At 42.3% G+C, this 22645-nt stretch overlaps 3 protein-coding genes across 26 annotated transcripts in view; 2 read left to right on the top strand and 1 right to left on the bottom strand.

The window, feature by feature from the left end:
* dennd6aa (DENN/MADD domain containing 6Aa) overlaps positions 1-16954 on the bottom strand; it is a 94411-nt gene extending 77457 nt beyond the window's left edge. The window contains exons 1-3 of the mRNA XM_059649955.1: positions 16690-16954; positions 12759-12797; positions 12627-12669 (exon numbers count right to left, since the gene is read on the bottom strand). Coding sequence (XP_059505938.1) covers positions 12627-12669; positions 12759-12797; positions 16690-16875 — 268 coding nt within the window. The 5' untranslated portion in view covers positions 16876-16954. The remainder of the gene's footprint in view (positions 1-12626; positions 12670-12758; positions 12798-16689) is intronic.
* Positions 2617-15649, top strand: LOC125460576 (transmembrane protein 169-like). Its single transcript, XM_048548191.2, has 2 exons — positions 2617-2974; positions 15598-15649. Exons 1-2 carry the CDS (start codon positions 2704-2706, stop codon positions 15630-15632), a joined length of 306 nt encoding a protein of 101 aa, XP_048404148.1. The 5' UTR covers positions 2617-2703; the 3' UTR covers positions 15633-15649.
* Positions 16955-17860: 906 nt separating the features above from the next.
* Positions 17861-22645, top strand: part of slmapa (sarcolemma associated protein a) — a 293580-nt gene continuing 288795 nt past the window's right edge. For all 24 annotated transcript variants that reach the window (XM_048548186.2, XM_048548190.2, XM_048548184.2 and 21 more), the window contains exon 1: positions 17861-18602. In XM_048548186.2, coding sequence (XP_048404143.1) covers positions 18405-18602 — 198 coding nt within the window. In that variant the 5' untranslated portion in view covers positions 17861-18404. The remainder of the gene's footprint in view (positions 18603-22645) is intronic.

The following is a 22645-nucleotide window of genomic DNA, read 5'->3' as shown; positions in this document are numbered from 1 at the left end:
TCACTGCAGCCTTTGTACAGTGAACCATGGCACATTTCTCAGACATCTTTCCTCTATTTTCTAATTTTGTGCACTCGGTCTCGCTTATTCCCACGCTTTACTATTTGATTTCAGCCACACCGTCTAGATCCATGGCTTCTTTTCCCTACATGATTATCCCCAGAGTCTCTCAAAATGTTTATCCTTCATCCCCTCCTTTTTAAAATCACCTACTTTCATCCTTCTAGCAACACGGTCAGCAGATAGGAAGCTAAATTGGACATGTATACCAAAAATGGTGAGCTACATATTTTCACTACTTCTTGTAAGTCCTCTACTGCATACATACTGTCATGTGTCATATTGGATAGTAAAAAAAAAGTCAATTTACTATGAAAACATAAACTTTTAAAAAAGTGTTAAAGATATGACTTTTGCAGAAATATCCGGTAGAGTCTCGTTGGCAAATATCAAAAAGTACAATCAAATGCATTTAAGTCTGGATTCTCTCAACGATGTCTTTGCACCAGTTAATGATTAAAATTATACACAGCCTGTTGAAAACAAAAATGAAAGTTATTTTTGGATAAGAACTAGAAGCCACATCAATTTCATTCAGAAATATGCAGGCAACCATTTATAAATACATGTTCATAACTTCAAACATAAGAATATACAATTCTATACCATAAAAACTTATCATAAAAATCTCAGTGTACTTAATTTGGTAAACGATCCAAGTACTGATCTCACAGTACAACCTTTAACCTCAGTGTTTGTAAACTACAATAATTCAACCAGCTATAAAGTGAAAAAGTTCTGATGAGTCATGTTGGACTCCAGGTATTAACTATTTCTCTCTCCACAAATGCTGCCATACCTACTTGCTTTTCACCAGCACTTGATCTTTACTATAGTCATAAAGCAAGATTAGCTTATGCTATTGCATAATGTAAAACTTAGTTTTACATTAATTCGGAATAGAAACTTCTTAGTAACCTCATTCACGGAGTTGCAAGCAAATTAGGTTTACCTTGACCTCCCTGGACAACCTATCCTCTCCCTAACTCCCCACCTACATTCACCTTCACTGGCTCTAACCCCGCCTCTTTGACCTGCATGTCTGCTCTGATCCTGCCTTCTCCTTTATCCATCTTCTATCCGCTTCCCCCACACCCTATTTACTTCAGAATCCCCTCCTCCTCCCCCATTTCTGAAGAAGGGTTTTGACCTGAAACATCAACTTTCCTGCTCCTCTGATGCTGCTTGATCTGCTGGGTTCATCCAGCTTCAACCATGTTATCTCCAAAACATTAATTCTGATTTCTCTTAACAGATGCTGCCAGACGTGCCGAGATGTTCCAGCAATTTTTGTTTTTCTTTCTAATTGACAGCATCTGCAGATGGGTGGTGGGTTAAAGGGTGTCAATGGAGGCGGGGAGGTGGGGTAGGGATCGGGAGGAAGGTGGGAAGTGGGAGATGGAGATTTACAGCATCAGCAGAGCGAAGGTGGGGATAGGGGATGTCGGGAAAGGGGTGGGGGATGGGGTAATATGGGGTAGATTTCGGAGGAATGGGCGGGGAAGGTGGATCGGGGTTTGGGGGGAATGGGGCGTGGACGGTGGGGTCAGGGTTCGGGGGTAATGGGGCGGGGAAGGTGGTGTCGGGGGGAAGGGGCAGGAGGATTTGGGGGAAAGTGGGTTGGGGATTGCGTGAAGGAAGGGCAGGGATCGCCTTGCCGCCCCTCTTCCCCCCGGCCCACTCGCCCTCCCTCCCTCTATTCGGACCTGCCCTCTCTCCCTCTCCTTCCTGCCTCCCCATCTCCCTCCCCTCCCCGCTCCCTCTTGAATCTGCCCCACCACCTCCCCCCCCGACTACCCCGAAACTACTTGGTGCAAAGTGGAAATGAAGAAATATTAGTTTCTCATAGCGCCAGGGGCCTGGGTTCAATTCCAGCCCAGGGTGACTGCGTGAAGTTTGCACATTCTCATGACTGCATGGATTTCCTCCCACAGTCTAAATGTTCAGGTAATGTGGATTGGCCACAGTAAGTTGTCCATAGTGGCCAGAGATGTATAGACCAGGTAGGTTAACTATGGTAAATGCAAGGTTACTGGGTCTGGGTGGGATGCTGTTTAGAGGGTTGGAGTGGACTTGATGGGCCAAATGGCCTCTTTCCATACTGTGAGGATGCTATGATTTCTTAACATAGAACATAGAACATAGAACATAGAACAGTACAGCACAGAACAGGCCCTTCAGCCCACAATGTTGTGCCGACCATTGATCCTCATGTATGCACCCTCAAATTTCTGTGACCATATACATGTCCAGCAGTCTCTTAAATGACCCCAATGACCTTGCTTCCACAACTGCTGCTGGCAACGCATTCCATGCTCCCACAACTCTCTGCGTAAAGAACCCGCCTCTGACATCCCCTCTATACTTTCCACCAACCAGCTTAAAACTATGACCCCTCGTGCTAGCCATTTCTGCCCTGGGAAATAGTCTCTGGCTATCAACTCTATCTATGCCTCTCATTATCTTGTATACCTCAATTAGGTATGTTTGTCACATTGTTTTTCATTTCTCAGTAATTGCTGTATAGGTTGTCTGTTTTAACACAGGAGGCCTAAAGCATGTGCAAGCCAGGTTGTGACATCATTATGGGAAGCAATAATGCCTTGTCTATAATGTGACTTAACAACTGAAGTTTACACCAAGATGCCTCAAAACAACATCAGTGTGGAGCAAACAGCTCATGGGACCCACCAAAGTTTGCCACACAAATGTGTGCACATGACTGGGATATTTGAAAAGGAAGGTGAAGCTACCATGGAGCGGAAGAAGAAAAAGAAGAAAGAGCCAAGACCAGAGTCAATTATTATCTATCGCACAGGAGGCGAGAAGATGGAAGAAGACCAGCATGACCCAGACACCACAGCCAAGATCACAGAGGAGCAGACTAACTTTCTGTGTCCTCCTAGTGTAGAAGGTACTGCAGATAGATTCTAACTGCACCTGCATCCTCTGTTTTCAAGCATAGTTTGCCCATTTGGTCTCAAATAGGCTCACATTTCCCCCCTCTTGCTCTTAATATACTTGTAAAATGTCTTGCGGATTTCCTTAATCCAGTCTGCCAAGGAGATTTTTTGGCTCCTTTTTGCCATCCTAAATTATTTTTAAGCACATCTACCATAGCCATAGAAAGGGAAAGGAGCAGTAACCGGGGAAAGATATTTAACTGGGAAAAAGGAAACTATGACGCTATCAGGCAGGAGTTAGGAAGTACAGATTGGGAGCAATTGTTCCACAGAAGGGGCACAACAGACATGTGGAGACTGTTTAAAGAGCAGTTGTTGCGAGTGATGCATAAATTTGGTACTCTGAGACGGGTAAGAACGGGTAAGATTAAGGTGCCTTGTATGATGGGAACAGATGTGCTTCTCGTCAAAAAGAAAAAGGCAGCTTACGTAAGGTGGAGGAAGCAAGGGTCTAGCACAGCTTTAGAGAATTACAGGCTTGCTCGGAAGGAGCTCGAAAGTGGACTGAGGAGGGCCAGGACGGGGCACAAAAAGGCTTGGCAGGAAGGATTAGGGAGAACCCGAAGGCATTTTACTCAAACGCGAGGAATAAGAGAATGATCAGGGAGAAGGTAGGGCCTATCAGGGACAGCGTAGGGAACTTGTGTGTGGAGTCTGAGCAGATAGGGGAAGCCCTAAATAAGTTTTTTTGCTGCAGTTTTCACAAAGGAAAGGGACCTTGTTGTGAATGAGAACTTTGAGGAGCAGGAAAACAGACTTGGACAGATTGAGATTGAGGAAGTTGATGTGCTGGAAATTTTGGCAAACATTAAGATTGATAAGTCCCCAGGGCCAGACCAGATTTATCCTAGGTTGCTCCGGGAAGCGAAAAAGGAGGTTGCTAAGCCGCTGGCAAAGATCTTTGCTTCCGCACTCTCCATGGGAGTCATACCGGAAGATTGCATCTGTGGTCTGCAAGGCTTTGGAAAGAATTCTGAGGGATAGGATTTATGACTATTTGGAAAAGCATAGCGTGATTAAAGGGAGTCAGCATGGCTTTGTGAGGGGCAGGTCATGCCTTACAAACCTTATTGAGTTCTTTGAGGAGGTCACGAGACGGGTTGACGAGGGCCGAACGGTGGATGTGGCGACTGCTGGACATGCACATGGACAGCAGTGAATTGAGGGGAATGTAGGTTAGGTTATTTTATTTTTGGATTAGGATTATTCCACGGCGCAACATTGTGGGCCGAAGGGCCTGTACTGTGCTGTACTTTTCTATGTTCTATGTTCTAATTAACGTTTAAGTCCCAAAGCTCACATCTCCTCATAACAGAGGGATCTGGTTCCAAATAAACTGATGAAAAAAAAGCTTTTTCTGAAAATCTTTATAGGAAATTTAACACTCAGAGTCTCATCGGAATATTCTTGCCCTTCTCTTCAAGATATCGACTAATATCTGGATAAACTTTTTACATGCACCAAAATTCAAAATCAAAATTCCTGTATTCAATGATCATCTATGAAGTCAGATATCATGTCAACTGTTCTTTTTTTAAAAATATCATTTCAATTTTGTTTCATTACAAGTTCAACTAACATCCATCCTTTCCAGCTGGGTGCACCAGGCATTGGACAGAAATAGTTGCTGTTTTTCCCCTCACCACTCGAGAGGTGAAGTTAAGATGCATTTCACTAATTTGCTACCGGACATATATCTGTTAAGTCAGCAAGGAACAACTGTGGAACTTGGGAATTTCCAGTCTGCATGACTCAACAACATACCATTTCTTGACATGCACCCACTCAGCCAAAAAACACTTCTTTAAGGACCGCAACTTTCCCCCCACGGTGATTGAGAACGCCCTTGACCGCGTCTCCCGCATCTCCCGCGACACATCCCTCACACCCCGCCCCCGCCACAACCGCCCCAAGAGGATCCCCCTCGTTCTCACACACCACCCTACCAACCTCCGGATACAACGCATTATCCTCCGACACTTCCGCCATTTACAATCCGACCCCACCACCCAAGACATTTTTCCATCCCCTCCCCTGTCTGCTTTCCGGAGAGACCACTCTCTCCGTGACTCCCTTGTTCGCTCCACACTGCCCTCCAACCCCACCACACCCGGCACCTTCCCCTGCAACCGCAGGAAATGCTACACTTGTCCCCACACCTCCTCCCTCACCCCCATCCCAGGCCCCAAGATGACATTCCACATTAAGCAGAGGTTCACCTGCACATCTGCCAATGTGGTATACTGCATCCACTGTACCCGGTGCGGCTTCCTCTACATTGGGGAAACCAAACGGAGGCTTGGGGACCGCTTTGCAGAACACCTCCGCTCAGTTCGCAACAAACAACTGCACCTCCCAGTCGCAAACCATTTCCACTCCCCCTCCCATTCTCTTGATGACATGTCCATCATGGGCCTCCTGCACTGCCACAATGATGCCACCCGAAGGTTGCAGGAACAGCAACTCATATTCCGCCTGGGAACCCTGCAGCCATATGGTATCAATGTGGACTTCACCAGTTTCAAAATCTCCCCTTCCCCCACTGCATCCCTAAACCAGCCCAGTTCATCCCCTCCCCCCACTGCACCACACAACCAGCCCAGCTCTTCCCCCCCACCCACTGCATCCCAAAACCAGTCCAACCTGTCTCTGCCTCCCTAACCGGTTCTTCCTCTCACCCATCCCTTCCTCCCACCCCAAGCCGCACCCCCAGCTACCTACTAACCTCATCCCACCTCCTTGACCTGTCCGTCTTCCCTGGACTGACCTATCCCCTCCCTACCTCCCCACCTACACCCTCTCCACCTATCTTCTTTACTCTCCATCTTCGGTCCGCCTCCCCCTCTCTCCCTATTTATTCCAGTTCCCTCCCCCCATCCCCATCTCTGATGAAGGGTCTAGGCCCGAAACGTCAGCTTTTGTGCTCCTGAGATGCTGCTTGGCCTGCTGTGTTCATCCAGCCTCACATTTTATTATCTATTCACTTAAACACTCTCCTGTTTAAAAGAAAAAAATATTTCTATGTCTTGATGCTAGGGTCTTATAAACAACATCAGAAAGTGTTGGAAAAGCTCAGTAGGTTTGGCAGTATTTGTGGAGCAGAAACAGAGTTAATTTTCCAGGTCCCTGACTCTTCAGGACCTCACTGGACCTAAAACATCTACTCTGCTTTCTCTCCACAGATGCTGCAGAAAACACACCTGAGAGTTTTTCCAGCAATTTCTATTTTTTGTTTCTGATTTCCAGCACTCTCTGTTCTTTGGTTTGTTTTGTTTCGTTTTTAAACTTACTATGTTTCTTGTAATTAACTTCAAGGTGCTAAGAAAAACTAGCAAAATTAAAAATACTTGATCGGATTTCCCCCCTCCAAGTTATGGTCTTTACCTTCCTGGCAATACAGTTTAGATTGGTAATCCCTTCACCTTTTGTTTTTTAAACAAAAAGTGCATTCAAGGGATAAGATCAAAATTGGCAAAGCCAGCATTCATCTTATCTCTAATTGTCCTTTAGAAGGTAGTGAAGAGGCATCTTCTTGAAAAGCTGCAGTCAGTTCAGTGCAGGTAGATCCACAGATAGGTAGGAAATTCAAAGATTTTGACAATGACTATGGAGAAGTGGAAAAACATTTCTCAAACAAGGAAAAACAAACAAAGAACTCAGAATACTGAATATCTGAAACAAAAACAAAAATTTTTGAAAAACTCAGCAAGTCTGGCAGTATCTGGAGAGAAGGAGGGTCACTGAACCCAAAACATTAACTCTGTTTACTCTCCACAGATGCTGCCAGACCTGCTGAGCTTTCCAAGATCGCTTGTGACTGCAAGAGGATTTACTCGTTGTAATAAATCTTAAGAAGTTTCCACAATGTCCCTATAAGTCATTCTAAGTTATTTGAAAGCAAGTCGAGATATGATTATTGCCATGTCCCAAATTTGTCTGAGACTTCAGTTCTTCATTTATAATCAAAATGACATTCAAAAAGATGCTAAACATGGAAACTCTTAACAAATGGTAACCAGTTTAGATGAAGGGTCTAGACCCGAAACGTCAGCTTTTGTGCTCCTGAGATGCTGCTGGGCCTGCTGTGTTCATCCAACCTCACATTTTATTATCTTGGATTCTCCAGCATCTGCAGTTCCCATTATCACTAGAAAAAACTTGTTCTCTTTAGTTGCACATCCTCGAGAATGGCAGATTTTAAGTCATACTTATCTTGAATCTTAGTGAAGATAATTGTATATCTTATTATTTTTATTGAAGTATAGCCTATTCTTTAACTAAAACCCGATTTCAAAATATTAGTTTATTTTAAATTGTTTAATTGTAGAAAATGGGATGACATTTCACAAGATATTTTCAAACACTGCGCATCATCTTCAATTTAGTTAATAGGGAACTTGTTTTAAAAAAATTCTATTTTCTCTTACCTAAAGCAAACAGACTTATGAAAAAATCTTCTACACACTCAGAATTCTGCTGCAGCCAGAAAAATTATCTTATTCAATGCATATACTTACAATTGTATTCAGATACTCCTTTTCTCTTTATAGGTTCCCCATACAAGGCATTACTTCTGGTCAAGTATTAGACAAATGTATATCAAACATCTAATTTACTATCCTAAATAGTAAAATTGTTTATTCTTCTCTCACATAGCATGGTTAAAAAATGAGAAAATGGGTCAAATGGCCTCCTTCTGTATCGTAAAATTCTATGACGCTATAACTGTCAAAACAGGATTATGGCACAAACTTGTGCTATATGATTCAATGACAAAGCCAACAAGAAACTTCTACGCTGCAACACAAACTGAGAGAGTCAGGTCATACAACATGAAACAGACTCTTTGATCTAACTCGACCAAGCCAAGTAAGTTTCCCCAAACTAAACTAATTCTATTTACCTGCATTTGGCCCATATCCCTCTAAACCTTTTCCATTTATGTATCTGTCCGTATGTCTTTTAAATGCTGTAACTGTATCTGCATCTACTACTTCCTCTGGCAATTCACTCCACATTGAACCACCTTCTGTGTGGAAAATGTTAACCCTCAGGTCCTTTTTAAAAACTTTCTCCTATCACCTTAAAATTATGCGCTCTAGTTTTGAATACCCCAACCCTACGGAAAAGACTTTTGCTATTCACCTTATCTATGCCCCACATGATTTTATCAACCTCTATAAAAGGTCACTTCTCAACCTACTACACTCCAGTGGGAAAAGTCCCAGCCTATCCAACCTCTCCTTATAACTCAAATCCTCCAGTCCTGGAAAAGTCCCCATCCAACTTGCACGTGTTTTTAAACACTATTTCCGCTCCTCCCCCCCCACCGCCACCGCCATTCACTGAGCTAAGGGCAGAACCAGAGAAGTTCAATGCGAATAACTCTAAATCAGTATTTACATAACAGTAAATAGGAGAAAAAGACAAGTGATAGGTTCTTGTTGTAAATGATTACAAATGATACAAAGCTATCATATACAAAAGTGGGAAACAGGCAATAAATCGCAGAAAAGTCAGGACAGACAGATTAGCTAGTGATTACGTGGTTACATAAAAGTCAATTACAACACAAAATGACACCAGTTCAAGTTAGAGTTTACACTGCATGATGTAATGTTGACACTAACCATCGACCTGAGCAGTGAAGTTTCAAATTCTCCTGCTTCAAATATTGTCCCATGGTCTAATCCCTCCACGACTGGAAACACCTTGCAGCAATGGTAAATTCTATCAAATTGTCCTACCGATTGTGTTGTTTCAAAAGAAAAGAAATTATTTTTAAGTGTTTCATCATTTTAGTAATTCTTCATTCCAGACATGTGTTGCAACTGTCGCACGACCTCTCGAGCCTCAATATTCCTCTTTGTGTGAAGCTCAATAATGTACAACAGAACTTTAAGGACTTGTTAGGATTAACATAGGCTCATCATTATCTCTTGGCCTTCATATTAACTCTTGGGCTAAAACTAAACTGCATTGCTTTACTTGCAGCCTTATAAATCTGAAGTGTTGCTTCTAATATTCTGCAAACCTGTACACCCAGACTCCTCTGCACTGACGCAGCACTTTTAGAGTCCAATTATTTGTTTTTAAAAATCAAAATGCATCAGTGCGCACATACTAGTAGGTAATTTCATTTCAACTGAATTCCTTATAAGTTTGATGTCCATTCGCAATTTCACTTGCTATTTCGCAGAACTATATATTTTCCCTTGGTGTCATCTGCAAACTTTGCCAACATCTATTCATAGAATCATACAATACAGAAGGAACCCTTCAGCACTTCAAATATGTACTGCTAAAAGTATCCTAAATCTACACTAGTCCCACTGTTAAGCCAGGCCCATAGTCTTGAATGTTATGACACTTCCAGACCTCATCCAAAGATTGCAAGGGTACCTGCCACAATTATACTGCCAAGCAGTGCATTCTGGATCCCTATCACTCGTTGGATGAAACAATGCTTCATCAAGTCCCCGCTAAACCTTCTACCTTTCACTTTAAAATTATATTCCCTTGTTACTGAATCTTCAATTAAGGGGAACATCTGCTTTCTATCCTCCATGGCCATGCCCTTCATAATCTTTTACACCTCAAATGAGGTCTCTGTCGAGCTTTCTCTGCTACAAAGAAAACAACCCAAGATTATCCAGTCTCTCTTTGTAGCTTAGATGTTCCATCCCAGGCAACATCCTGTTAATTTTCTTGGCACTCTTTTCAGTACAATCACATCCTTTCTACAGAATGGTGGCCAGAGCTACACAGTACCCAAGTGGTCTACCAAAGTCCTGTACAGCTCTAACATTATCTCCCTATTCTTATAATCAATGCCTCAACTGACAAAGCCAAGTGTCCCATATGCCTTCTTAACTATCCAATAAGAATTAGGCCATTTGGCCCCACCAATTTTACTGCGCCATTCAATCATGACTGAGCTTCTCAACCCCATTCTCCTGTCTGCTCCCCATAATCCGCGATCCTCTTATCAATCAAGAACAAATCACACTATTAAACATGCTGAATGACTTAAAGTCCGCTGCCTGCAGCAACGAATTTCACCACCCTCTAACTGAAGAAATTGCTCCTCATTTTGGTTCTAAAGAGTCAATCCCTTCACTCCAAGACTGCATCCTGATGTCCTAACTCTCCTACTAGTGGAAATATCATCATATCCAGTCTGATCAGGGCCTTATACAGCCTCAGCAGCACATCCTTAGCCTTGTATTCTAGCCCTCTCATAGTAATGCTAACATTGCATTTTTATTCCTTATTCCAAGTGAACTTGCATGTTAACTTTAAGAGGATCCAGAACGAGGACTCCCAAGTCCCTTTGTGCTTCAGATTAACAAAGCCTGTCCCCATTTAGCAAATAGTCTATGGCACTAGTCTTTCTACAGAAAGACATAACCTTATACTTTCCCCAGTGTATTTAATTTGTCACTTCTTTGCCTACTATCCTAGCCTGTGTAAGTCCCTATTCAGCCTCCCTGCTTCCTCAACTCTACCTGCTCCTCACACTCTCTTTGTGTCACCTGCCAAATAACAACAACAATGCCTTCAGTTCCCTTGTCTCGATCATTAACGTAGAGCATCAATTGTTATAGTCCCAACGTGTACCCTTGTGGAATTCCACTAATCACCAACTGCCATCTTGAAAAAGACCCCCATATCCCCATGTTTTCTATCAGTTACCCAATTCTATATCCATATTAGTCCACTGCCCCTAACATCATGGACTCTCACCTATATTAGTAATCTACATATTACATTAGTGTGGTTTTAGCATCTAAGTTCTATCTCTACCATAACATTTTTGAGAATTTTGAACAATAAAATTACAACGTATAGGAGGCAGATTTTCTTAATTCAGAATGTGTTTGGATTAGATTTTAGATTAGATTCCCTACAGTGTGGAAACAGGTTCTTCAGCCCAACAAGTACACACCGCCCCTTGAAGCATCCCACCCAGACCCATCCCCCTATAACCCACACACCCCTGAACACTACAAGCAATTTAGCATGGCCAATCCTCCTAGCATGCACATCTTTGGACTGTGGGAAGAAACCCGAGCACCCAGAGGAAACCCACGCAGACACGGGGAGAATGTACAAACTCCGCACAGACTGTTACCCGAGGCTGGAATCGAACCTGGGTCCCTGGCACTGTGAGGTTGCAGTGCTAACCACTGAGCCACCGTGCCGCCCAATTATTCATTACTTTCCTCAGACCCATCTCTTCTTACGCTCCAACCCCATCAACAAGTACAAGGAGCTCATAGACATGTCTTATCAATGAGGTTGCGCTATCCATTAGAGCTCTGAATGTGGATTACAACCTAGTTTCTCTTTTGTGTCTTCACTGATTCCATATCCGGTGCTTCTTGAAACCTTGATCCAATGATCTTTTCCCTGCTTAGTTCCTTGCCCATCACCCTATACGTAAGAATGATTTTCCTCACATCCCCTCTATTTTGTCTGCCACTTAGTTTTAATATGCGATCTCTGGTTTTTGAACTCTGCAAAATGTAATACAGTAGACAGAAGGAACTTATCTGAACCCCTTGGTGTTTTATATCCCTCAATCATATCACCCCGACCCTTCTCTTTTCCAAGGAAAGCAACCACAACCTCTCCAATCTCTACACATGGCTACAATTCTCCAGCCCTGGCAATATTTCAATTCTCTACATTCTCCGTCCTTCCTGTAGTATGATGACCAGAACTGCACAAAAATACTCCAGTTGCAGCCTCATCAGGGTCTAATATCCTCTGGAGGAACAGCAACTTGGTAAACAGAAATTTTTGGATTCTCAAGTTCAACTGCACCACAGAACTCACTATCAATTTCACAAGGCAATGAGCAGAGAATACTAGAGATAACACAGTGTGACGCTGGATGAAAACAGCAGGCCAAGCAGCATCAGAGGAGCAGGAAAGCTTGACATTTTGGGTCAGGACCCTTCTTCAGAAATGGGGGAGGAGAAGGGGATTCTGAAATAAATAGGGAGACAGGGGAAAGGTGGAAAGAAGATGGATAAAGGAGAAGATAGGTGGAGAGGAGACAAACAGGTCAAACAGGCATGGTTAAAGCCAGTGAAGGTGAATGTAGGTGGGGAGTCAGGGAGGGGATAGGTCATTCCAGTGAGGACGGATAGGTCGGCGGGGTGGGGGGGGAATGAGGTTAGTGGGTAGGGGATGGGGTTGGGGCTAGGAGGTGGGAGGAATGGTTAGGGAGGCTGAGACTAGCTGGGGTGGTAATAGAAAAAGAGAAGAGAGAGTACTAGCTGTTGTTTCACTGACATGATGACCCTAAAATCTGCACCAACATCTTTTTTTAGTTTAACTAAATTACATAAAATGTTCTTGGTAAATATAATCTTTCCACTCTCAACCACTTCAGAATTCATCTCATTTCCAACATTAGCTTAAAGTATTTACTAAATACCCCTGTTTTCTCTGCTCATTTTTCTGTTCTCACTGGAACCTCTCTCATTTCCTCTCAAACAAGTGCAATAATCATAACTTCATCGGTAGCAGTTAACAGTCTACTTGTCAGTCGAACACAAGCAGATTTAATAAATACAGCAACGGACAAATTACCTGAATTAGAGTCTGGAAACGATAAATAACAAATACTTGTTTTCTGAAAAACAAAGAAATAGACTTGGATGATATAACTGCAACTGTTCAAAATAAATAAAAAAGACAATTTACATCACCATTTATACTAACCTCTTTGTCTGATAGCTTTGCATGAGGAGGATATATGACCTATAAAAAGTAACACATTGTGGAAGTAATATTAATGTTTTTACAAGACATGCTACAACTCTATTGGTAAAACAGGTCGAAATATGTTACTTCATTAAAAATGCATATTTTGAAAGTGAAGAACAATTTTCTGATATTAAGAATAAGTATTAATAGTTCCAATACCTTCCTCCTGGAAATAGTAAAATGAAGCAAATTTTTTTTTCCATTCACAGGATGAGGGCATTACTGGCTACACCAGCAGATATTGCCCATCCCTCATTGCCCAGAGGGCAGTCAAGGGAACCACACTGTTGTGGGTCTGGAGTCACATGTAGGCCAGGCGACATAAGGATGGCTGTTTCCTTTCCTAAAGGATATTAGTGAAGCAAATGCGTTTCTCTGACAATCAATTCATAGTCATTACTAAAAACTCTTAATTCCATATTTTGTATTGAATTCGACCATCTGTCAAAGCAGGATTCAAACCCAGGTCCACAGAGCATACTTGGATCTCTGGATTAACAGTCCAGGGATTATACAACTCGGCTGTCACCTTTCCCACTATGAAATACTTTACCTTATTATAACGTATCTAAAAGGAAGGCTACATGGCAGTGCACTGTACAATAAATACTGTTATGTAGCCTGGCTCCACAATACAAGTTGTGCTTCTAATAGCAGATAGAATGTGTTAAGTTGAAATAGTGATGTGGCTTCTGTAGTTAGTACTGAATTAACAGCACCTATGTTCATTATGCTTATAGCTGTCCAGGACATTTCTGACAGCATTTACATTATGCTATGTATTCATTAGCCAATAAAAACTGTAGTCAGTGGGCTTACAGCATGTATGAACAGGGCAAGCACTGGTAGGCCAGTATTTGGGCACAATGCCATTAGGGGTTTTATCCCACTAACACTTAAGGTATGGTGATATACTTCAAACTCACCACACTATTTCGGAATCATATGGATGTTCCTTCAACTGTTGCTGGTCAAAATATAGGAATTCACACCAAATGGCATTCTAGATCTTACTGAATGAAATGGGCTGCGGCAGTCCAAGAATGCAGCTCACTATCAGCTTCTCCAGGGCACCTAGGGATGGGTAATAAATGTTGGCCCAAAACTAGGACGCTCACATCCCAGGAATGAATTTTCAAAAATATATCTGTTTAAGTGGATTGAAGTATCCACAGACATTCAGAGCCATTGCAGCACAGAAGATATTTATTGCAAACGAAGAAATAATTACTATATTATACCTTATTGTGTGTCTGTGATGTTTAATAGCCATCATGCAATCACATTCATAATGTGAGTCTGTAGAATTCTTCACCATAAAAAAAGCTGTCAAGGCTGCACTATCAAGTATATTCAAGCCTGAGGTAGACAGATTTCTAATCATTGAGGGAAATCATGGGTTATGGGGCATGGAAGGAGAGTTCAGGATTATCAAATTAATCATGACCTTGTTGAATGGCAAAATAGATTTGATGGCTTACTTCCAATCCTATGCGTTCTGATCTTTCTCTTGATTTGTTGTTACTCAGCCATATCTTATCCATGTTACTGGTTTCTGATTTATTCCATGAGCTATAACTTGGGTTAGAACTCTGTTGCACTGCACTATACCAAAAGCCTTCCAAAGTCCATGTAATACACAGTAATTGCCTTGCCATCATCATCAACTCTCTTAAATCTTGAAAGCATCTAACAAGTTGGTTAAACAGGATTTTACCTCAGGAAATTCACATTAAATATATTTATTCAGTACATTTGCCCAAGTAAAGTCACTTAGTGTCACAGAGCATGGAAACAGACCCTTTGGTCCAAGTTATTTACGAGGACCAGACATCCCAATTCGACCTAGTCCCAACTGCTAGCATTTGGCCCATATCCCTCTAAATTCTTCCTATTTATATAACTATCCAGATGCTTTTTAAATTTTGTAATAGTACCTGCCTCTGGCAGCTCATTCCACCCTCTGCATGGAAACGTACCCCTCAGGCCTTTGTAGCTTTCCCTTTCTCACCTTAAACCTGCATCCTCCAGGTTTGGACTCCACCAACCTGGGAGAAAGACCTTTGCTATTCACTCTACCTATGCCCCTCATGATTTTATTATCCTTTATGAAAGCTTTTTCCTTCAATTATTCATTCTACAGTCTTCCCCATCAAATTGAAAGTTGCCATAGTCCCACAACACCATACACTGCTGTCTCATGAGAAAGAGGCTGGTGGTTGGTTTTACCCAAGGGTCACCCCCATCTCACACCAGATTCAAGATCAAGAATTTGCCACCATCATGGTGAAACTGAACCCATTCTGTAGCCATCATTTGGCATCACAAAGCAGCCATCTAAAGTACAGCAAAATCACCTACAGTTGTTTGGCATGTCTTCACATCATTTTTGAACATTCGTAATGTTTGCAGTTCTCAAGGCCTCTGGCACCACACATGCCTAAAGAAAACTGAAACATTATAGCAAATGCTTCTCCAAGTTCCACTCCCAGCCCGGAGTATCTTTGGGCATCACGGTGCCCTCTTGAATATAGGGAATACGTCCATCCAATACTCATTAAGGACTCATTTACAGCTTGCACAGTAAATGCAAATGATGGTAATTAAAATAGCTTGTTATTTTAAACAGCATTTAAAAAATATTATTAGCATTAAAATTACATTTTCTAAAAATACAATTAACATGTGAAAACGAGTCGTTAGTGTGTCATTTCAATTGAAAAATCTTATCTTGCTTTTTGTTATTTAGTAACATTGCAACTCTTTAGACACTAACTGTTTTCTTTCAAAAAAGGCTTCTTCAGGCTGTTGATCGCAGATGTTGTGTAACTGATTCAAAATAAAGCAGATGCAGAGAAATTGAAGCGATGCTTCATGAGGACTTCTCAAATAGAAAAACAGAGCACATGATGACAGTGACATTTTTGGCTACAATGTGTTGGAATAATACATCTAATTATAGTCAGATCATAGAATGTAATAAGGTCTTTAAAAATCTCAACAGAGTTAACTCGAAATTGATTTTTTTGTCCAAGCAGTCACAAAATAAAAGTTTTCAATATTCTTCATTATGTTAATATTAAAGAAAACAAAGTGGCTTAACATTTCAAATGTTGATGTCTTGTGCGCTATTGTATTGCTCAAGATTCAAAACAATGTGCTTTTGGAATTAGCAAATTTTCGTTGATTAGATTTTACACATTCTACTGATCAAATTTAAAAGTTATGCACTTCAATGCAGCCATCTCAAATATCTCAGTTTAGGAAGAATTATTATGCACAGCGGCTAATTAAACCAAACAGAAAGCTCTTTTTGGAGATAACTAAGTATGGAGCTGGATGAACACAGCAGGCCAAGCAGCATCTTAGCTTCTGTACTCCTAAGATGCTGCTTGGCTTACTGTGTTCATCCAGCTCCACAATTAGTTATCCCCGGATTCTCCAGCATCTGAAGTTCCCATTATCTCAGGAGCTCTTTTTGATATTGCTTCTGACACGTTAAGTATGAAAATGGGCACTGGGTATACGTTTCGCTTCTCATTAAAATTGTTTCGAAATTAACCGCTCCGATAGATACACATCTACAAACGTTGCACTATGGATTCACATAGCAAAAAAACTGACTTCAAAACATTTAAGATTGTAAATACAGACAATTAGTTGCATTATTTTAGAAATGGCCTTGACTTTTGGTGGCACAAAGAACAGCGTCGGCTCCGTTGCAAGACACACGGTGGCCTTCGCATCGAAACAAAAGCAAAAGTTAAAAATGCAATTCCCATTGATCGCCAACGACCAATACCAACTTCCTACTGCAAGTAATTACCTCTTTCTTCTCCTTAAAACACACATATATTTACAATTTCTGGGATTTACAGAAACTCACTTCGACAGCCTGCCCCAGCTCCAGGTCGAACCCGACCACGCAGATACAGTGAACCCAGGCAGCGAACCCGTCCCATGGCAGTGATGGCGACCTGTCAGGACTACACAGGTAATCCTTGTCGGGAATGACCCTCTGTAACAACGCCTCCAGATCATCACAGTCACCTGTCAGAGCTTGAAAAGCCATGTTTTCCGCTCAACACTACCCAGACCGAGGGGACGACGTTAACTCGCTTTTGGCGGCGACGTGATGATGTAACCGGCTGCGTGTTACGTCAACCAAACGCCCTGGATTTGTTTGACGGAGTTGAGGTTTCCCCAACTGCCAGTTTTTGAAATGATTTCACCCTTTATCAGATTTGTGACACACATGATGAAGCGATGGTGATACATAAAAGTGAATTTAATTAACAACAGTGAAAGAATTAATGACGGTGACAACATGCACTTGAATCTCGGTAAAATTGCCGCGATTATTCCGATTTTCCCGGCCGATTTACCCGGTACCTTTGGTTGGATCGGGTCGCTGTTCCGCCTGTCTGGCTAAATCTGGACGGCTCACGTTTCCCACCTGTTTATGTTTGGTTCATTTTCCGCGTCAATCAACCGCCCAACACACCCACCGGCTGTCTCAGCTGCCCGCCCAGCGCACACCTCAATTGGCTGTCCGCGGCCTACTGTCTTGGCCGCTATTGGTTATGTTGCTTGTCAATTAACGGCGGCCGGTGCTTCCGCTGTCAAGCTATTGCCTATGCGGTGAAGCTATGGCGGCTTCAGTGACTTGTGGGGGACGTGTTACAAGCTTGGGTTCGGTGGAGGGCAAAAGCACAGGCGAAGAATAGTTCCTATTTCGTCCCACAACAGTAACGGCTGCAGGTGTCGAACGAGCTTGTCTACTTCAGCATCAGTTGTTTATCAAAGGGGGGGGGGGGTGGCTTCCTTCAGCTGTGGATCGGGAGCTCCTTGAATCGTGGTCTTTGATCGAAAGGATTTGTTTTGATTTCGGGTCATAAGTTCACGACTTTGGACTCCGTGATCAGGATTCAGTCAGGCCTCAGGCCTAGTTGTTAACTCTGCTTCCTTTGGCTCTGACAGGACGTGCTTTTGAGAAGATAAAGTGGCGGTTCCATTTCTTTTTTTCCGCAGTAACTGTCGAGGGCCTCCCCCCCCCCCCCCCCCCCACCCCCAACACCTTGCCCACAAGAGGACTTGCGATGTGCGAGTTATTACTGTAAGACCAGCTTTTAATGTGTCCGACTCAAATTCGGCGATAACCTTGTCGGGCTAAGAGGGACAAAAAAAAGCACTAATTCTGATTGCACACCGACGATTTTATCTAAGTCAGGTGCCCGTGTCCTTAAGTGTCTGAGACTGATAAGTCTTCATTTTTTTTACCGTTGTAAAAGCTAGATGACGGTATATAAGCACCGACCTAATGGACTAATCTCAACGGACAGATCTTCAGGCAAGGACAGAAGATGCGTCGAGTTATTTCTGATTTATTGAGATGGGTGTGTTAGCGGATGAAAGATGAATCTCTCATTTTGTACAGAAAGAGCTTGCGGATGTTGTGTGTAAATATTCTCACTTATATATAAAAGCAGGTTGTTTTACATTTCTAATATATTTTGAACGGACATTGTCGCTCTGGATCAGGAAGTGGATCAAGGCGAGTTTCCCCTCTTGACTTTGACTGAGACTCGTCACCAGTCCCATATGCCTTCAGCACTAGCCATCTTCACCTGTCGGCCAAATTCGCACCCTTTTCAGGAACGCCATGTCTACCTGGACGAACCTGTCAAAATTGGTCGATCGGTGGCACGTTGCAGACCAGCCCAAAATAACGCCACATTCGATTGCAAAGTGCTTTCCAGAAACCATGCTCTCATCTGGTTCGACCACAAAACAGGCAAGGTAAGGACGAACCACCTTTTTTTTTATTTGATTAGATTGTAAATATCAATTATTCTGAACAGTCTTTCGCAGTTCTGTTGAGGGAATTTTTTGATCCCGTTCCTGTTATCGATTTAACAATTTTTCATTTTAGTTTCGTGTTAACGCTTTTATTGAGTTAAAACAAATTAAATTGTTTAATTTAAGGCTAATTATTGACTTGACTTTTTCTTTTAGTTTATCAGTTATAAAACCTGGATGTAAAACTGTCTGATCATTTTAACTACATATTGCAGCAGCGGTATTTCCAGAATCAAGTTTTTATTTTTAACATTTTACTTTCAATTTTAGTAATTGCATTTATAATTCATTTTATTGTTTGTTACAATAGTTATTGCATTTAGGTTATCTTTTATCTATTCATTCACCTTTTGAGTGCAAAGCCAAAGCAAAGCAAGTCTCTGTATAGCCTGAATGGTGACTGTGGTCCTGTTTATCTGTGTAATGGAAGTTGCATAACCTATGGCAAAAAAAACACAGTACCTTGACAGCTATGCTTTGTTGCTTTTTTTGCTTTTTACTTTTTTGTCCGTGACTCTTTGTTATCATTAATTTACAGCTTATTATATTTACAACACTCCTTCCCACCCGCCCTCGCCACCCCCCCCCCCCCCCCCCCCCCCCAACCCCTGCCAGTACCTTCTCTTGTAGCTCCTCCAGGGTCATTTTAGCACTGGGTCAGGTTCTTCCGACTCTGCTTCTGATATGGGTGACATGCAATACCCAGGAGTTTTGACTCGTACACGGAGTGTCTCTGAGGATATTCATTCTCTTCCTCAGGTGGCAAAGGTATCAAGGTGATGACATCTGCCATATCCACCTAAGATTCCAAGCTCTCCTCAGTGCATGATGGAGAGGGAGAGCCAGCCTTTCTGACAGTTCTGAAGTGCCTGAGTTGACTTGCCCCGGCCCTGTTTGCAAATTTGTGCCTTACATATGGCCCACATGCTTGTTCCAGACCATCATACCTACCTAAACTTTATACATCACTGGACTTGAGTCCTTGCGATGACCATGCCCCTTACCAATGCATGCCCATTCCTGTGATTCCTACACCAAACTATTTCCCGTCAAATAAACAGTCTGTCTCACTTAGCAGAGTCATGTATCAAGCATTGGCATTCCTGATGCCATTCCACTCACTCTCACACGCTCCCACCCCATTCCGGGAATTTCAGATTTAACCTGGCTTGGAGTCTTCTCCCTGTTAGCAACTCTGCTAGAGCTATCCCTCTAGTTCCATGAGGGATGGTCTGATTATCAAATAGAAATGGGGAAAGTTTGATATCCGGCGAAGTTGTAGGCTGTTTCTTTAATCCTGGCCTCAAAGTTTGGACTGCTGTTTCTACCAGACCATTGGATGCTGGATGGCATGTCGATTCAATTTCAGGAAATGACTCTAATTCCCTGCGAGTGAACGATGGCCATTATCTATGACCAATACTTCTGGGAGTCACTGTTATGCAAATAATGTGCACAGTCTTTCAATCATTGACCCTGTGTTTGATGAATGAATTCTAAGCATGGCCAACCACTTCGAGTGGCTACAATGACTAAGATTAGATCTTGTGAAAGAACCTGTATAGTCACCTTATAACCAAGCCCAGTGTTTACTTGGCCATCCCCATGAAGGTAGGGGAGCTGCTTAGAGTTATTTTTGTCCTTCATGGCACTCTGAACACTGCCACAGCAACACTGTTTGCATTCAATCCTGGCCACAGGACCTCTGGATGATGATTGTGTAGTTCAGCCAGTATCTGGTGGCAGTGTTTGTTCAGGATAATCACTCGAGTGCAGCATAATATTATGCTGTACTCTACTCTGACCTGATCTCTCTGGACTTGAAAAGGTTTCAGTTCTGGTTGTGATGGCCCGTTGGTTTCCCTTATTACCTTATTATGTTTTAGTTTTGCCATCACCGGATCTTTGTGTCTACAGTCTGATATTGTGAGCTGTGACTGGAAGTGTGTCCAGAAAATTTAAAACAGTTCAGAGCTCTGGCAGTAACGGTACCCTGGGCAATGTTTCTGCCAGTGGGAGGCTGTTCTTTGGAATAGAATATCCTTTATTGTCGCTGCATTTGCACCCGCATTTCTACTTAGCTTTCTGGACGGTGTTCAAACTTAGTATTAGAGCCCACTGTTGATTTCAGCCTGAAACTGAGCGGCACTGCCTTGTCCTCTTTAAGCAAGTCTAGCATGGCCCATTACTGTTACAAATTTATTTCTAAAGGTATTAGTGTAACTTTCTGACTCAAATGACAACCAAACCTTTGTTCTCTGGGTGTACTTGTGCTTTGTACTAGCCAAAGTCCAGGATGCATAAGCTATTGGGCATTCCTCTCAATTCAGCCATTTATGACCTAATACTACATAGATGCCTTATGGGGAAGAATCGCATGTTAATACCAGATCTTGCTCGGAATCACAGTGTGCCAATACCTTAGAGAATAATAGCTGTTTCTTCACTTTCCTGAGGAGCTATGAATTGGCTATGTGACTATTTCCAAGGCTGACACTTTTTTCACTAGTTGATTTAAATGTGGCAGGATAGAGGCCAGGTTATGTATGACATCCATAATAATTCACCATCCCAAGGAAAGACCTAAGCTCTGGTCGAGGTGTGTGAGATGGAATACCTTTGATTATCCTCACTTTATTATCCAACAAGTGTAGCCCAGTCTTGTTGACTGAAGCCTAGCCCAAGCAGTTCTCTTGAGGTTCCTGGAGCATACTTTTCCTTTCTGCATACATGTGCCTGGTGGAAAAGTTCTGTAGGTGTTCCTATTGATCTAGATTGGTCTGTTATCTAGATATATGGTGATCTGGGTAGACCTTGTACAATGTTCTCCGTTGTCCATTGAAAAATTGCGCAAGTTGATGATACCCCAATGGCAGTCTCATATATTTGTGCAAACGCTTATGGATACAAGTTGTAGCACACCTCTGGGAATCCTCATTTAACTACAAGTGCAAGTACACATGGCTGACTTCCAGCTTTAAGGACACCTGCCCCAAAAAATAGAGTTTTGCATAATAATCCTCTATGCAAGGGATTGGGTATTTATCCAGTAGCGAAAAACAGTTTACCATTTGTTTAAAATCCCCACAAAAAGGAACCAACGCATCGGACTTCCACAGTTGATATCACCGTTGCTGCCCGTCCACCAACTGTACCGGTTTGATGAATCCTTCACTTTCTAGCATTCTGATTTCTGCCTTTTACTTTTGCCCATAAGGTAAATGGCAGTGGATGGGCCTTGCAGAATCATGGAATCGCTTCATGGTCAACATGCAAGGTCGCCTTGACTCCTTTCATAACCCCTGTATCTTTCTGAAAAACCTTCAGGCCTTTAATTAACACTTCATTCAGGCATCCATTTTCTAATTGAAAATTCTTCAGCTGGTCGAAGTGAATTGTTCTCAAACATCTTCACTCCAAGTGAAGGCCCAAGCCTTTTACTATCATATGGTAATTGATCCATCGACTTCCATTAAGAGACCAGGGCTCAAGTCCTGCTGTAAAAGATTCTCGGGCATAGTTTCTCAATCTAGCTAAGGTCTTGCACAAACATAAGGATTGGAGCAAAATTTTTTAAAGACTGGTTCTGCGATCACTGAACAGCCACGTCCATTAGAACCAGTTGATTATTTAACCAGCCATTTATTTTGATTAGTTCTGATTTGGATGTTGCTAAGCAATGTAGCTGTTTCAAACCAGATGTTGATGGACTTTCCAGGGCGTACACTTTCATGGACACCAGCCTATGATTTCTCTTAGTACGTTTAAGACTGCTGGACCTCTTGCTGTCTCAAGTCCACATACTGGCAGCAATTTCAATGGCTTGCCAGCCCAGATCTTGAAGAAAATTTTAACATTTTGGCCAATGTTTGGTTTGATTTTGCTTTGGAGTTTTGCTGTGGGCTGACCCCTCGAGTCCCTCTGTTCAGTATATGTCCTGACTGTAGTAATGCAATTGCCTTCACTTGAGTGGTGTTCTCCAA

The sequence above is a fragment of the Stegostoma tigrinum genome, chromosome 11 (assembly GCF_030684315.1).
Source record: "Stegostoma tigrinum isolate sSteTig4 chromosome 11, sSteTig4.hap1, whole genome shotgun sequence".
NCBI lineage: Eukaryota > Metazoa > Chordata > Chondrichthyes > Orectolobiformes > Stegostomatidae > Stegostoma > Stegostoma tigrinum.
The sequence above is the reverse complement of the archived record's forward strand: the minus strand, read 5'-3'. Positions and strand labels throughout refer to the sequence as shown.